Consider the following 18,330-nt stretch of genomic DNA (forward strand, 5'->3'; position numbering starts at 1 on the left):
GCCTGATGCTGTTTGTTCTAGAATGGGCCTAGTTTGGCTTGGACTGGTTTGGCCACACCTGACCGTGGCGCGTCATGTGTTATAGCTTAAACTGCACGCTCATACTGAGAGACGAAACGCCGTCGTTTAAATGAAATAACAAAACGACGTTGCTCTCTTCTTCGACCTCATTTCCTAGCCCCTTCTCCCCAGTCCCCAGAAAGCACAGATCCATCTCTTCCTATATTCAATGGATTGTTGTATCTCAAAGGGTTTCTCACTTCTTCTGATCTTCTCGCTTCTCTGTATACAATCTAGGGTATGCTCTTTCTCACTATCTAGTTATCTGTGTGTCTGGATGTTGTAAATGTGGATCTGACGATTGTGCTTTGAAATTATGTTAATTTTTATACACAGGCGGGGGCTAGCGGCTCCATTTTTTTCCTTGATTCTCCAACTCATCCGTTTCTTCGGCCTCGTTCTTCTGATGACGCCATGAAGGTAATTTTCATCATTTTCTAATGCAATTCTATTTTGAGTTAAACTATTTATTAAGTTTGATACGCATTTTTTGTACAATTGGATCCCATTTTATCCATTAGCTTCCGTATGGTTGGCCATTAAACGAAAACTTGAACTCAGATTTTCATCAAACTAACCTAATATACTGTTTGGCTTAGGCTCTTAGCTGTGGAATATTTATTTATTCTTTAATGTAAGTTTGTAGATCTTGTTTATGGAATTACTAAAGGAGGATGAATAGCTATTTAATCTTTTTAAGTCCAAATTTTTATTTGTTAATTTCTCTTTAAGAATTATAGAAGAACAAGAGAAATCAATCAAACAAGACACAACAATTTTATGTGGAAAATCACCTACAAAGTCTCTCAAAGACTTTGGGGATGTGAATACCATGTGGTCAGAGACCGGAAAGATATAATCCACTAAATATGAAGAAGTACACAGATTTACCTAGAAGTTGCTACTCCCTAGGGCTTACATCTAAGAACCTACATCTAATCTCATATCCTCGAGGTAGCACCACCATACTCCTTAGTGGACTCCTTAATGTCTTGAGAGGATGCACATCTCTCTCATGAACTCGAGAAAAGAATCATGAACTTGTTGAAAGTTTTAGGTTAAACATGAAGAGTAATGATTTAAAGCTTAGGCGCATAAGTTCCTTAGAGAATTCTCCTAATAGGCATATAGTAGAACTGTAGAATAAACATATATTAGAGAAAACCTAGCGGAGTTGGAATCAATTTGAAAATCATATTTTACTAAAAAACAATTTAGAAACTTAAGAATTTTGAAAACATTTAGAAAAATTTCATATTTTAAGTTTAAAAAGATTTGGAAAGATTTTCTTTTAAAATTCTTAATTTAAATTCCTTTCCAAACTTTTGAAGAGATTTGGGAATATTCTCTTTTCTAAATTCTCAATTATCATTTTTTCCAAATTAATTTTATTATTTGGAAAGATTTTTCTTTTTAAATTCTCAATTTAAAATTCTTTCCAAATTAATTTTATTCCTAATTTTCATGTGTCCATTCTATGTCTTTTACGTTATTATTCTCACTTAGCCATACTTATCTGTTTAATCCTAGGTTGATCTTGGGGCAACCTTAAATCTTCCAAAGAGTGTATGTAAATAACAAGAAAGTACATAGAGTTCTAAACTAGGATAGATGGAACAATATCAATTTAATCTAAATAGCCTAATGCTCTAACAATCTCCCCCTTTGACAATTTTGTGACAAAATCATGATTTCATAAACCCCCTAATACTCTTAAATGGAATTTACAAATTGCTCAATGTCACTCATCTAAACCACGCATCCTATAAACTAATTTTGAATATTTGCAACTTGTTTGGGAAATTCTTGAAGTCTAGAGCTGTGATTCTACACATACACACTTAAACAACAATACTCGTGAAAAGCAATGGACTTGAAGCTTCTTGAGAGTTTAGGGTTAAGTGCAAAGAATGACTTAAAGCTTAGGCCCATGAGCTCTTGAAAGAACTCTTCCAATGGACATACATTAGAGAAAACCTAGTGGACTCATAATCAATTTGAAATATTTTATCAAAAAACAATTTTGAAACTTAAGAACTTTAGATTCTGGATTTTATTCCTAATTTCCATAAGTACACTATGCCTTTTATGTCATTATTCTCACTTAAACTCAACTATACTCACCTGTTTAATCTTAGGTTGATTGTGTTGCAACCTTGAATCTTCAAAAGAGTGTAAATCACTGGAAAGTATGTAGAGTCTAAACTACGATGGATGAAACAAAATTGCCAACTTAATCTAAATAGCCTAATGCACTAACACTCGACGTTCTTCATGACTCAGTGGAAGGTTAGGGATTGCTTTTGCGGTCTTGTCTTGTTCAATAATGTAAGAAAATTAAAAATTGATGGATATAATTTAATATAATTGGGGTGGACGTCGATGAATATTGTGTTCTAAATAGCATTGGATTAGATATGGACTCAGCTTGTTTTCTCATGTAATTTCATTTGAAATTTCCAATTGTAAATCCTTGTTTTAGTCTTTTAACATCATATGTGGTGATGGTACCATTTCACTTAATTCCTTCTTTGTGGAGGTTGCTGCGTCATTGGATTTTACCGAAAATAATACGAGCTGATTCAATTTCTGAAGAACGCCAAACTTGGTTAGTTTTTGGCTGTTCTCCAATGACTGAAGGCCTTCCCTTTTTGAGTTTAATATTGGAAAATGCAATGCAAAATGTCAATTTGGTGGGAAATTGGAATGATGCAGACTGCCCTTCACAGTTCCAAAAGTGAAACAAGGCTAGAGTGGGACTGCGATTTTAAAACATGACTGCTTAATCATTTTATGAGTCATTATGGAGTTAATCACAAGCCCAAAGCAGTGGAATGATGAATTCTGCAATTTAGACAAAAATAGACCATTTTGGAATGAGAAAATGGATACTGTTGCCTCTTGGTTGCTTTGATATTAGCATATTCTACTGAAAGGGAAGCACAGCTTGATTCTAAAAACTAAATGGCCAACAAAACATGTTTGCATATACCAGATTGGCTAATGCTTCCTGGTTGATGTGATATTCCATGTATTGATGGGAATCTTGATTATTGGTATACTGGTTGGGCCAGTGAAAATTGAAGTATGAGCCACAAAGATGAACAGAAACTCCTTTTCACATCAAGTTCAGATAAAGGGGGCTTTTCAATCTGGTCACGTTATGGCTTGGTTTATTTGATTTTGAATGCATTGCCTGCTTTATTTATTTATTTTTGATAAGTGAGTGCATAGTTTTCTGAATCTACTTTTCATTTTCACAGGTAGATTCAGTGTTGCTCCCTGAAGTTGGTGCAGCTGTCTCAGTCTTGCTTGGTTTTGCACCATCAGCTACGCTTTCAGCTGCTAGTTCATCTAAGTTAAGTCAGATGGATCATAAGTGATGCAAAATTACCTTGTTCTAGTATTTTCTGGCTTCTGCAATTAGGACTTGGGAGGCTCTGATTCGCAGTAATGTTACTCCTTTTGCAGTTAAATGAGATTCTCCTGCCTAATCCATTTGAAAGGCCTCGTTCTGTTCTTATGCTAGAAGTCAGGGGAGTTGAAGGTATCTGAACTTAACTCTGAAATGCCTTGTAAACAAGAACTCCAGTTTCTATACGATATTAAAATGTTAGAAAATTTTATCTTGCATGCAGATCCTGAAGTTGTGGTTGAACATGATAACGCTCTGTTCCGCAGTGCCTTGAAGAGAGATTTTTTTTATGGTACTGATAAAGCAGAAATTCTACTTCCAGGTACTTGGTTTTTAATTCTTTTATTTATTTATTTTTATTACTATAACATGTACAATTGGCTGAATTGTTATATGGGCATGATAATTTTTTGCATCAAAATTTTTATCCATTACAATTTTTTTTGAGGCTTCTTTGTTATATGAGTCTGTTGCAGGTGATGACAAAGTCTCTGTGGTTTCTTTGGATGAACGCTTAAGCTTTGATTCAGACACAAATTGCACCGACAAAGAAATTAGTGATTTTGTGAGTCGTTCATGACTCATGTTATTCTTTTTCGTGGATTATTTCCTTGTTAATCTCTTTTCTATCTTTCATTTTTATCCATGTTATTGACTGGATCTTTTTAATTATTCAGGCATCTTGGATGGGTGGATTATATGTTGCTAACGCCCTAAAGCCATTGAATGGCGAGTTGACCATCCCCCTAGCTGGTGGTGCCAATTTGAATCTTCATATGTCTAAGGTTTTGGTTAAAAGATTAACCATTGATCTGAAATTATTTTTAATCATGAACTGGTCTCTCTAGTTCTCAAGTTCTTATTGGAAGAATTACATTTTATTTGCAGAAAGCAGACAGAGAATTTATAGCTAGTCTTCTGTCTCTTATCCACAATATAAAGAGGGTAATAGAGATGCGTCAAGATTTATCTGGAAGTATGCAGAGTGCAGCTGAGCTATTGACAGGTTGTTTTGATGGCATTAAGGTGATTATATCCTATTCTTAAGTCTTATTTCCTAAATTGTCTGACATGATCAGCCTCAAAAAAAGGGTTTAATTAAAAATGGAACCAGGATGGAATTATACTTCTTAATTAGATGGCAGGTCACATAAATAGAAAATAGACATACGTTGCTGACACAGTTATAAAATGAGTGTCCTGATAAAGCCCCAGAAAATGAAATACTATTTAAGTATAGCAGCAGTTACTGGTACCAGTATCAATATTTAGTTTCCTCATTAAAATCTTATATAGTCCTTTGTTCATAAAGTTCCATCACATGCTTTACAAGCAATCCATTTGTTAAGGCTATACTCAACTGAGGATATAATCCAAAAGGATCAATGTGCAAAACATTTTTTTAATAAGATTTTAAATGGCTCAAATGAGCAAGACTTCTGCTAGAGGATATGATCTGAAAGGATCAATGTCCAAAACATTCTTTTAATTAGATTTTTCATGAAGATAAAGGAATCATTCTGTTGCAAGCAGTGGATATAGCAGATGCTTGAAGTGGCTCAAACGAGCAAGACTTCTGCTGGCACATTTAATCATTTATAGGCTGCCTTTGATTTGGCTCCCAGTATTTGCTAGTGATAGTTGAATTGCTATTGGTCAATGTGGTCAAAGGCGAGCAGTTTTGATTATCTGGTTCACTCTTAGTTGTCATTTAATTTGATTGATAAATGACAATTTAATTTGGTGGCTGACCAAGAGTGTTTGGAACACTATACTAAAGTTGTAGATGGGACTCGTCTTAACTTGGTGATTTTTATTTTATTTAACATATTGATGTGAGGAGCAGCTTTTGACTTATTCTTTAAGTGGAACATATTCTGACCGACTTTGAAAACCCTAAACTGTTTATATGTTGTGACCCTGGGTTTGGATTTTGTGTGACAAGGAACCATGTTTTTGGTTTGTTTTAGTTTTCCTGGAATGTCTTAGGCCTCCAATTTGGTGAAGGTAGTAGTCCACATTGTTATTCCAACTACTTGGGGTTGGAAAAAGAAAATTTTCTTCTTGCTTCTTGTTAATTACCAGGTTCGGTTAAAAGTAAGGGAATTTATGTTGGTTTCTGTTGTTGTGGTAATCATTGGATAAAAAGTAAGTCATCAATAATTCCCCAGAAAATCCATCTCAGTGACAGCTTCTACCCCTGTCAAATTAGCTCCCATGCAATGAAAAATGATGAAATATGAATCTTTCATAGTGTTATTTGTTCCATAGGGAACAATGTTTTGTTCTGTTTTATTGTTCTTAGGGTGTCTGATTATTCTAACCATATTGGGTCAATGACATGAATCCTTCTCCATGCTTCTAGCTTGATAAAGTTTGGCATTTAATCATCATAAGATATTAGATTTTCTTGTTCTAATTTGTCCATGTCATTTTTAACTGTCTCCTTGTAGCACCTTTATCTCATAGTGATATCACAATACTAATAGGCATACAAATTGTGGTTCATGACATCTAGAATCTGATTCTAGTAATTTGTAGGCTTCATCAAACAAATTCACATCATTAGCAAATAAATTGTAAAACTATATTGCCATGGATGCTTCCTAATGAGTGCATTACCCTAGTAAAATATATTGAACATATTTTTGATAAAAAAGAAAATCTATTGAACATATCGTGACCTAAATTTCAGAGGTCCATCTATAATAATACCAATAAATTTTTTTCTTTTTGGTCTATGTTTTGCACTTACTTATATGAAGCATTGTTGGATCTATTATGCCTATGCTCTTGCATATATAAGATGCAACTTCTTGAGAAGTCAAAACTAATCCAACCTAATTATATATCCAAGTCGGGCAGTGGACTGAGCGTTGATCAAATTTTAATTGATGCTAAAAAATTAATGCAATTGTAAAACTTGAATGCAATTGCCATAAATTGAAAGACAATACAATAAGATAAGAGAAAGAGACAAACCAAAACAGAAAAGTAGTGGTTCAACAACCGCCTTTATCCTCTTTCTCTAGCTCCTTCCCAAGCTTGACGCTTTTCCACTAATCCAAGAGCTTCCTCAATTAAAGCTCTTCAAGTCTTGTACACTTGGATTTGAGGTTCTAACAGGCCTTTACAATCTTTTAAGTGTTTTCTCAAATATTTAAACAACTTCTCACAAGGCATATAGTCAATATATGTCAATAAATACAACAAGTAGCTTAGGATTGTCTATAAGAACAAATGTAGCTAGACTCAAGTTGCACTACGTGGGATTTGCAAATTTTTAAATAAATTTTTTGATAGATAAACTTTTTTTGGTCCTCATCGAGACTTGAGCTTGGAACCTCCCACAACCTTACCCCAACCACTTACCACTTGAGCAAGGTCTCTAGGGCTCTGCAAATTTTTAAATGCACTTGAGGAGTTCAAGCTCTCTTTTTAATGGTATGATTGATATGCAACAATTAGAAAGCTAATGAATGAAATCCATGAGCTTTAAGTAGGAGTTCCTTGCACGAATTAGCTGTTGGACACAAGTTCATGCACAATCAGTTGATCGTGCGGTTGACCAGAGAACTAGTCATTAAGGTTTGTAGGTGACCATTTGAGGCAAACTAGTCAACCAATTGCTCTACCTATTAACCAACCAGTCAATTGATAGGTTAATTGTTAGCCACTCCCTAGAGCACCTCATTCTAACTTGACACCCTAAGGGAATTGGTTGATTGGCCTCCCAAGCAGGGAATGCTAACTTATGTGTAGTTTTTCTCCCTTACTCCAAAAAAACTAAGGCAGTTGTAATGCCTTTTGTGCAATTTTGAGAACCCTTTTTATTTTTGAAAAATCATACGTTTTCCATTAATTTGATATTAACATCACTTTGTCCAATTTTCTTAAAACAAAATCGGAAGATCAAGACTTTTAAAGAAAAGCAAGAATTTCTTAATTCAATGCACCTTGGCCTAACTTTGAGTCCTAAAAAGATATATAATTTTTCTTGAGGATCTTCTTGGGGAATGATATATCTGCCTTTGACTTGAATTTTTTTTTTTTTTTTGATTGGAATACCTTTGACTTGAAATTGAGTCTTCGAAAATGGCATATTTCAATTTTTACCCTACTTAAAAAGGCTTAAAACACGAGATTAAACTATAGTCTCTTGTTTTATGATCATCCAAATTTGTTTTATGAAACCTTGGGGAAACACTTCTAAAATGCAACTTTGTTTGACTTATTCTATGTCTTCTTTTGGCATTAAATTCATAATTTATTATTGTGCTAGCATGTTCCGAACTCAATACTTAATGCTGACATTAGATTCCACCACAAGCTCACACCTTAATGCAACATAGAAATTAGTGCCTTATAATTTGGAGAAAAGACTTCTAAAAATTTTTTGGAGAATAGACATTTCATGGATAATTAAAGAAAATGAAAACAGCTATAGTGACTCTACCTCTTGATATTATTGAATTTTTTTTCATTTGAACAATTAAGGATATTTTTGTTTCGTAGAAAGTATTAAAGAAAGAAGAAAATGTAAAAGAAAATGATTTTTTTCTTACAATTGGACAGTGTGGAAAAATGAAAAAAAAAAAAAATTCAGGAAAAGAGGGGAGCAAATGCTAAAAGATTTTCCTCCCCACTTTCCTTGAAATAATAAATTGAACTTTTTCTTTTAAAAAGAGGTGTGGGATGTGTCGTAAAGAAAATGTGGGAAAAGTCTATTCATCAATAATTTCATCTTTTTTCCTCAACTTTCTATGAACAATTACATAAGAGAAAGTTAATATCTACATTTTTTTTTTGATAGACAAAAAGGCAATATAGATTAAGAGCCAAAAAAGGCTACACTAAGTACACAGGAAGTATACATGTATGCTCTAAAGGAAAAACAAGAAAACCCTCCCCTTATAGGCAACCTAACCAATCGATAAAATCAATCAAAGAGAAGGACTCTTGTCCTAGGCCCCCTTTAGACTAATCTAAAAAGTTACATAGAAAAGGGAATTTTAAGTCTTGATTTGAAAGCTTAACATTTTCAAAAGCTCTTCTATTTCTCTCTTTCTAAATAGTCCAAAACAAACAAAGAGGAGCAACAATACATACAAACACCTTCCTTTTCTTTTCTTTTTTTTTTTTCTCTTTTTTCTTTCCCTCGAACTTTCCAAGAATTAAAAAAAAATGATTTGAATTTCCTCATTCAAGGAATTCCTTTGTATGGTTGCTGAAGGCCCTTACTCTGTGGTGCAGTGGTGCCAAAAGTGGTTACCCTCATTCACATTATAAAGACCAAGCAAATAAGGATGAAGGTGATCTTTTAGAGGCAACTCCTATTGGACTTTCAAAAGTCCCATTCTGCCTTTTTTCTACAATAAAATTGTAACAATATATGTAAATATTGTTTGCTTTGAGCCTATGAACCTTCATAGCTCTAAAACATGTCCACAATTTTTTTTTTTTATAGGTTGTCCACACATATTAGATGAGCTGCTATTAATAAGGTGTAGAAACTTTTCTTCCTTAACTGATGTGAGAAATCACATTCACCCTTTCATACAATTATAATCTTCTTGTCATGGCTCATAGAGTTCACAAGTGGCCAAACACTATATTTTTCGTTTGAGGATTGGTTTTGATATCATTTATAAAACCTATGTAGATAATACCTGCTTTAGGCTTAAAGTTGTTTATGTCATCAATAATAAAAAAATTCCTAATTTTGCATAATTCTTGAGGCAGTTAAAGAATCTATTTAAAATCATCCAAAACTTGACAATCTTATGTATATATTCTTCAAAAGCAATGCACAACAATGTGCTTCTTACTTTCCTTGGACTAAGGTTGTGGTTCAAGCCCCCCTTGGATATTTGTTCGAGAATCTTCAATGTGATGTCTCACATTGTGGAGGGAGAAGTTCTTGATCTTTAAGGGGTGGCTCATGTGGTATACATAGCCCCAAGTGGACAATATTTAGAAAGGCATTAAAACCAATGCCCAGTTAGAAATAAGTGAATTTGACTTCCCATTGACCCCTCATGGACCACAACAAGAACATTGTATCTGCATAGGTGTACAAATGTGATATCCCACATCGTTTAGTGGAGAAGTTTATGACTCTTATAAGAAGCAAAATCATCTAGTATGCATAAGCACTTGCTAAAGTCATGAGAGCCTATAGGCTTAGAGCAAAAAAATCTATATAGGCTATCATGCATGATATGAAAGTCGATCCTTACTTGGAAATGTGCAGAGTTTAACCACCCATGAATTTTATGAACCATGATGACAATGCCATGTCTTCATGGGAGGGTGAATGTGATATCCCATATTGCTTAGGAAAGAGAAGTTCTTGACCCTTATAGGAAGCTACTCATTTGGCATGTGTAGACATGTTTTGAAGTCGTTACACAAATTGTTACAACATAATGGAGCATACTTCAAAGCGTTTCGTGTTCCTTGGTCGTGTGGTTGCTATTCCAACCAATTATTACTACTTAAATTGACTTTGCAAAAAATTAAAAAGGGATTGAAATTTGCTAGCCTAATCATAATGGATGAAGATGTGATTGGTCGACTCTAGCCTTGGTTCAATTGGGTAATTGTGGGTGAGGGTGGGGGAAGCAAATTTAGGGTTAGTGTTGTGTGTGGAACTAGTATTGGTTAGGTATTGTTGTTTCTAAGGTATGTTTAAGATGTTGTGAATTTGTTGTTGCAACATACCATTATAGACTTCTCTTGGTCACCTATAAAAAAAATAAAAAAATAAAATTATAGACTTCTCTTGGTCAAAAATTTATTGCATCATTTTGCATTCATCATTTTGCATTCATCATTTTTTTTCTTCTTTGTGTGTGTACTTCAAGATATTATCAAGCTCAATCATGAAGCATAATCATTTTTCACCGATGAAATTTTTTATTTAATAAATCTGCAATGATAACCTTCTCTTCCTGTGCAAGGAGGATGCAGAGTCTGAATCACCCTGTTTTGCATGTTTCTACGGGGAGGGCTTTGTGAAATCTGTCATTTTCTTCTTAAGAGTTTGTTGCGTTTTTCCTACAGTCTCATGATCCTATTTTTTGTCTTGCAAGACAATTTATTTTGGGACACAACAACCCTTAGGCTTTTTTTTTTTTTTTTTTTTTTTTTTTTGAAGAAGAAAAATTTTGTTCTTATGCTTAAGGATTGTTAAAAGTCATTTTATGTGTTTCTAGGCTCTCTAGCCATGTGAGGTCATTTTGATAAGTATGACTTGGCAAGTTGACAAAAGTTACTATCTGATGTGACCATAGTTGTTAAAAAACTTATGATACACGATATAATACAATGGTTATTTGTTAGTTTAAAAATTGTTTGATCTGACCATAGTTCTTAAAAAACTTATGATACATGATATGATACAATGATACGATATATATATATATATATATATATATATTATGGAAATTGATATATGTCACAATTTGTATCATGTCTTTGCATATCTTATGATCCGTACATGATTCAAAATTTTTAAGAAAAATCAAATTCATTTTTTTTCTTAAGAAATAATTATATTAATTATTTAAATTGTATGATAAGGTCATAAATTGATCATAAAAGGGAGGGGGTTAAAATAATCCTCTATGATTTTTTGTTTTTGTTTTTATTTTTTATTTTTTATCAAAAGCAAACATTTTATTATCATAGAATAAGTATAAAGAAGGATGAGAAATCCTTCCCCCAAACACAATGACCTTATAATTATGGTCAAAAAAGGGGAAAAACTATCAACTCTAGATATTGTTGGAGGTGCATGTCTAAAAATGGTTATATAGTGTTTGTGGCGGTTCCCCAACAAAAGGAATCAACTATTTAGCTCCCTGTTCTGCTAACATATTGGTTACCTGATTAGCTGCTGAAGGAATCCAATAGAATGAACACTTCAACTCTAGAGTAATGCCAAAATTTTGGTGTAGCCATCCGTTAAACCTCTATAAACTTCTCTCCTTATTTACTCAATAAATCTATCACACATATAGGTCTAAAACCAAGATTTAATATGATATCAATGATCAATCCACAATTTTAACACTTGAAGTGTGAATTGAAGAAGTTATAATATTTATGGTTAAATTTTCACATTTAGATGCCTTTGAAACATAGCTCTTTGGATTGGAAAACTTCAAATTTTGTTCTATTTAAAAACTTAGCTGTGCTGAAATTTCAATGAGTATGAGAAATAGACTATTTTTAAAATTTTCTTAATGTAAGATAAAAAGTGGTGGATTTTGTTATTTTCATGTTGGTAAAATTAAAAATAAAATTTCAGGATTTTTATCTTTTCCCTAGCCAGTGAAAAATCCCTAGTAAGATCTCCGTGTTGAATTCCTCCTCCCTTCAGTCTGAACCCATCCCAGCAATGAACACCTTCCTATTGCAAGGTGAGGCTCTACCCTTCCCCTAGAATCCACTCTGGGTTGGAGGAGTAGCTAGTCCAACTTTTTGAGCAGCTGAGATATTGAACAACTAACATTTGGTTGAATTCCTTGCCTCACCTTGAGATCTTCGCTTAAGCAAGCTCCTTGCATAAATTTGTCAATAAAACTTGCCATTTTATGACTAAAATGGAAAACAAATCAAATATTGATTTACTTGGAATTTTGCTTTTGAAACAAATCAGAATTTACTAAAATGGGCTTAGTGCACTAAGAAATGGTGCATCATGGTATCACATCAAGAAGTTGTTTCTGTTAGTTTCTTGGTAATGTGTGAGTCAAGTTAATGGTTTTGACTTGCTTTGGAAAAACTTCAATTGGACCTGGGCTTTATCTCTTTTGTTTGATTCAATAAATTATTTTTTTCTTCACTAAATACTTTTAACACCTAAAAAAATTTAATAATTAAAAAAAAAACCTTATTTACTTTTCTGGTTAAAAGAAGAAAGCTGTTTGGATTTCATTTTCAAAATCAGGAAAAATATTTAATAGGTATTTCCCCCTTGTTGAACTAGCTAGCTGTATGGTTATAGATTTTCAGAAGCAACATATGTGCAAAAACATCAACTTCATGATTCTACTTTCTTCATTAATTTGTGTGATATGTTACAGGTTCTAGATGAGCAATATGGACCTAGTGGTGTTGCTCAGCAAGGAGTGGAGCTGCTGCTTACTACATTATCAAAGATGTTTGGTTCATTGCAGGTGGCATACAAAGGTATCTATCTTGGTTGTTATGGGATATTATGAGTTAATTATCTTAAACTGTACTATGGCCTTTTTCTAAGTACTTTACTTAAATGAGCATAACTTGTCTTACTAGTCTTTGCAATTATCAATACTGATATTGGTTTTTTACCCATCAAAAAAAAAAATAAAATAAAATAAAAATACTGATATTGGTTTTTTTCTATTTTGGCAAGAAAAATTGAGCTTTGTTCTTGATATAACACCCTTTGACTCTGAAACTAGCCTACTTTAAACCCAGGCTTCATCCCAAATAAAAGATGGTGTCATCTTAGATTGTAAGCAATAATCTTGAAAAGTTTCTGCTGTATTTTGGATTTTTACAAGTACATATTGTTTTAGCCTCATGATTTAATTGAAAATCTGTTCATTTTGCAACTTCTAAATTAGTGACATTTGTCAATTGAACAGGTCAAATTGTTGGAGTTATTTCCTTTACTGGGACACCTCCATCATCTGAAAAAATGTTGAATGTGATGTTTACTTCTCAGCCATCTGCACGATGGCTGGCAGAAACGGAAGATTCTCCTGATTTGACTGCAATCATGAAAATAGCATTGGTTAGAAAGACCCTTGCTTGGATAACGGGAATCATTCTAGTCGCTTCGACTCTTTTAGGGGTAAGTTTACATATCAGTTAAGACCTTTTACTGACCTCTGCTTGAATTAAGCTATCACAGATATGATCTTTGAAAAAAAAAAAAAAAAAACATAACCTAGTCATCTGCAATGCGAATCATGTACTCCAATGCATGATACATTTTTGTTTGGAACAATAAATCTGGAGATCTTTGAAATATTTGCTTATTCTTTGTCTTGTAATTGATATGGAGAATGTGAAAATGATAAAAGAAGACCTGATAAAATAGAGAGCTGCATTAAAAAATAATTGTTGATTTTCTTGTATTAGTTGAAAAGAAAACCAATCTTTCATTGGGGAATAGTAACTTATCATCCTCCAATTGTTAAATCTAAGTCAATCCCCAATGAACTATGTACAGGGTAAGCTGTACGGAATATGCCCATTCTCAATTTTATGTATCATATCCATCTATTTTCTTCGTAATATTGCTAAAAAAATAGGAAAACTAGACAATGCATGCAAATAAAAAAGCTCCATTGAGATTGTTGGCAAAATGCATTGTGCATTATCAGCTTTGTTTAGAACATCAAGTCTTTAATATACAAATTGCTACTTGAAAACTCTTAAGTTTATTTTGTTAGTGTTTGGGCAAATTTCTGGGCTTAAGGTCAATCTTGACAAGAGTAACCTTTTTGGTATCAACCTTGATCAGGATCTTCTCACTAGGTTGGCTTTGATGCTTGATTGCAAAGCTTCTGATTAGCCTATGCTCTACTTGGGTCTTCCCTTGGGGAGGGAACCCAAAGACTTGTGGCTTCTGGGATCCAGTGATTGAGAGAATCTCGCAGATATTAGATAGGTGGAAAAAGACTTATTTATCTTTAGGAGGTAGGATAACTCTTATCTACTCATGCCTATCCCACATTCCTAACTACTTTTTATCCTTGTTCAAGATTCCCGCTACAATGGCTACAAAAATTGAGAGATTGCAAAGGGATTTCCTTTGGTCAGGGGTTGGGGAATGTAAAAGAAACCATCTTATTAGTTGGGATGTAGTGTGTAAGCCGAAGGCAAATGGGGGATTGGGGTTTGGGAAGATTTCCCTAAGAAATTACGCTCTTTTAGGGAAATGGTTGTGGAGGTTTCCTAGGGAGAGTTTAGCTCTGTGGCATTAGGTCATTCTAAGCATTTATGGGACACATACTAATGGTTGGAATGCCAACACTATAGTCAGATGGTCACATCGTTGCCCTTGGAAGGCTATTGCACAGTTTTTAAGGATTTTTTCAGGTATACTTGGTTTGTGGTAGGAGATGGGGAAAAAAATCCGTTTTTAGGAAGACTTGTGGTGGAGGGACCAACCTTTGGGATCCCAATATCCAAGACTATTCAGAATAGTCAAAGCTAAAAATCTTCCCATATCATCAATTCTTGGTTCCACTCGTCCCTTCTCTTGGAACTTAAATTTTCGTCGTAACCTTTCCGATTCTGAGATAGAAGAATTAGAAAGCCTCATGTCTTCTATTACTTGTTTGCACTTATCCCCATTAGCTTCAAATGCGAGACCTTGGTCTTTATCTTCTTTAGGGTTATTTATAGTAAAGTCTTTTTTTCTAGCCTTGTCCCACCTTTTTTATTCATCTCTAGTTTTTCCTAGTAATTTTGTTTGGAAATCTCAAGTCCCTTTTAAGATCAAGTCCTTTGTCTGGTTAGTGACATACAAAAAGTTAAATACTAATGACTTGCTACAATTGAGAAGACCCTACAAAGCTTTTAGTTCTGACATCTATAAGTTGTGTATGAAGCATGGAGAATCAGCAGATCATCTTTTCTTACTCTATTCTTTGACGATGGGGTTGTGGCACATATTATTTCAGATAGCTAAGACGGATTAGGTCTCCCCGAGGAGCATTTTTGACATGATGATCATCAACTATAAGGGTTTTGGAAAATCCAAGAGAGGCATAGTTTTGTGGCAAACTTCGTGTATTGCTTTAATTTGGGTTGTGTGGCGGGAAAGAAATGTTAAGATATTTAAGGATAAGGCAAGGAATTCAAAGGTTCTATGGGGATACCATTCACTTCCTTGCTTCTTTTTGGGCTTTTTGCTCCACGGTTTTTAAGGGCATTCCCCTTAATGTGATGCAACTAGATTGACTAGCGGTGTGTAGCTCCAATGGTGTGGTCTAGCATGGAGAGTTTGCTTTTTGTAATTACCAAATAGCTTATTGTTTTTGTATTCTTGTTGTTTAGTTTTCTTTTGTAGGAGGATTCCTCATCCTTCTTTTGTACTCTTCTTAATTCCTTCTTCAATATAATTTATTGTTGTTTCCTATAAATAAAAATAAAAAAATTGCTACTTGAAAAGACTATATCATCTTAATCATCTTTAAACATGGTTTTACCTATGGTCCGCCATGCTTCAACAAGGCATGCAACAAAGAATAGAAGTTTATTTCATCTATTCAAGGCAATGTAACAAACAGGGTAAAATTGTCTGGATCATAGATGACTTAATTGATGTTGTTTGTTTTCTGCATTCATAAGTTAAATATTATTATAAGCATAGAGTTTACATGTTGACTGTTTTAACTAGTATTCATATCTGGTTTAAATTAGAACTCTATATCTTGATAATATTTATCATTGACATTGTAAATCTTAGAATTCAAAAGATCTTCATTGGGTTTCTGTTGAAGAAGATTTGTCCATGGGATTCACTTGGTTTGATTAAGACAACTTGTATTTCAAGTCATACTTTATAGGATTGAACAACCATGCCATTTGCTTAATGTTTTTCTTTTTCTCTTCTGTTTTTTGGAGATCTCTGATTCTTTTGTTGTGTTTACCTATGGATGTTGCCAGTAATTGATGGCCTATAGGATTAAACAGTTAGACTATGATAGGGTCTTGCTGTATTTTGGATTAGAATAAGGTGAAGGGTGGGTTGCATTCTTTGTCAAGAGTTGTGGCAAGATAATCATCATTTATTGGTTTGTTGTTTTCCTCTGCAGATCTACTTTCTTCTGAATATGCCACTGACGAGGGACACCCTGTTGTATTCTAATGTCAAGCTTGACTAAGAATTAATCGGAGCATTTATCGTATCTTTCAAATACCCTGGCTACCTTTGAAGGTTCTGATTGTCAGACATTTGTAGATGTGCATTCCCTATTTGCTGTTTACATTTTTATTCTTCTGTGGTATTCAACAGGTTGCTCTTGATTCTTAGATGCTACTCTTTTAGGCATTAGTAGATGGAGAAGGTTCTGGGAGCTAGCCACTAGAGAGTGGGAGAGGAGGAAAGTTGTGATACTAAAGTGATTCTGTTATGATGTGTATTTGGTGGTTTTATGTTTGATTTCGCACTCTTTTGGATTTCTAAGATTCTGAATAATGAAAGATTCAGGGATTCCAAACCTTTTTTCTCCCTTGCTTGGAGGAAGAATTGAATCTGGCTTGAGTCAAGGCATTTTTTTCATATTGTGTATATGCGTCTCTTTATACTAATAAAAATACGTTGCACCTTAATTATCGTCTTTGTATCTGACAGGATTGTTAGGATTGTAAGATTTAACGATTTAAAGATGGGCTGCAGTTCTTTTATACCGAAGTAAAGATACTACCTGGCCCTAACTTGTGCAAATGCAGTGTCCTCCGATTAACAGAAAGTTGGCCAGAGGTTTTCAGAACTGGTTCATGTTGGTTGGATTTATCATTTATGCTCGTTTATTCTACTGATGGACTCGAATTATTTAGTCTTGCCGTCATTCATCATTCTACATTTTCATGTTTAATCTTTGGAAGTGGTCAGGTGGGATTCGTCAGACGTTGACTGATTTTTGCGTAATCGCGGAACTCATCCTGTTTGGTAGAGGTTGGCTGGAAGGTCTTGGACAGGTATCCAGGCTAGGTTAGGGTCCATGCAGGTTCGTTGCTTTATCCCAAGCATACCAAGAGCCTTTTAACTGCTAAAAGTTGTGCTTGAAGGTAAAACATAATTTTTACGAGTCCTTAGATAAAATTAACAGGTAAAGAGCCCCATACTCATTGTCTATGCCTTTGGAGAAGCAGCGCTAGCGAGATTTAGGTCCGTTTGGCGATGTTTTTAAAAACTTGTGTTTAAAATAGAGAATAAAAAATAATTTAATTTTTTTTTCTTTTTTATTTATTTAAAAAAGCAAGTGTTTGGTAAGATGTTTTAAAAAATAGTTTTAAAAAATGTGTTTAACATGGGAATGAAGAACATGATTCTTTGAGATATTTATAGCACTAGAGTTATTACAATGAATGTTCATGGTCCTTTGCTCAATTCCATAGTCTTTTAGCATTTGCTTCATCCATTGAAATTGCATATAACAACTTTTAGAAGCAATATATTCAACTTTAGTAGTAGATAAGATGTAATTTTTTGTTTTTTATTAAGTCAAGTCATAAGACAATCACTAATAAAAAACAAGCACTAGTGTGCTTTTTCTATTCTCAACATTTTCGGCCTAATCAATATTGGAATATCTAACAATCATAAGAGAAGAATCATAGGAATATCACAAACCATAATCAAGAGTCCCATTTATATAACGTATAATTCTTTTAACAATACTTAAGTGTGACTCTTTAGGATTTGCTTGGTATCTAACACAAGCTCTAACACTAAATGATATGTTAGGATGATTCACTCTGAGGTATAGTAAGCTTCCTATCATACTTCTATAGAGTATTTGCTTAACATCTTTTCCAGAAGCATCCTCGCTAAGCTTAGTGGTAGTGCTTATAGGTGTCTTAGAGTGTTTAGAGGATTCTAGACTGAATTTCTTAACTAATTCCTCAACATACTTGGATTGAGAAAGAAAGATTCTAACCTTTAGATGCCTAATCTCCAATACTAGGAAGAAGGCTAGTTATCCTATCATACTCATTTTGAATTTAGTCTTCATTTCCTTGGCAAAACTAAGGGCAAGTGTAGACCTTCCATTTTGTTCCCTTCGCACATGCCTTTTTAGGTGTGCTTTTAGTACTTTACAGCAGTTCCTTGGCGGTCCATT

At 33.9% G+C, this 18,330-nt stretch overlaps 1 protein-coding gene across 2 annotated transcripts; it reads left to right on the forward strand.

The window, feature by feature from the left end:
- The first annotated feature begins 144 nt into the window (after positions 1-144).
- Positions 145-16,816, forward strand: LOC117914729. Of its 2 annotated transcripts, XR_004651313.1 has the most exons (12): positions 145-298; positions 397-480; positions 3,324-3,419; positions 3,532-3,607; positions 3,699-3,797; positions 3,952-4,040; positions 4,153-4,260; positions 4,364-4,501; positions 12,568-12,673; positions 13,114-13,322; positions 16,300-16,421; positions 16,500-16,816. XR_004651313.1 is itself a non-coding variant. In XM_034830185.1 (11 exons), the coding sequence occupies exons 1-11, from the start codon at positions 230-232 to the stop codon at positions 16,366-16,368; spliced, it is 1,143 nt and encodes a 380-aa protein (XP_034686076.1). In that variant the 5' UTR covers positions 145-229; the 3' UTR covers positions 16,369-16,816. The 2 variants fall into 2 exon arrangements, 1 of the variants encoding a protein (XP_034686076.1); XM_034830185.1 differs by having other exon boundaries at positions 16,300-16,816.
- Positions 16,817-18,330: the final 1,514 nt, after the last annotated feature.

The sequence above is a fragment of the Vitis riparia genome, chromosome 5 (assembly GCF_004353265.1).
Source record: "Vitis riparia cultivar Riparia Gloire de Montpellier isolate 1030 chromosome 5, EGFV_Vit.rip_1.0, whole genome shotgun sequence".
NCBI classification, from domain to species: domain Eukaryota; kingdom Viridiplantae; phylum Streptophyta; class Magnoliopsida; order Vitales; family Vitaceae; genus Vitis; species Vitis riparia.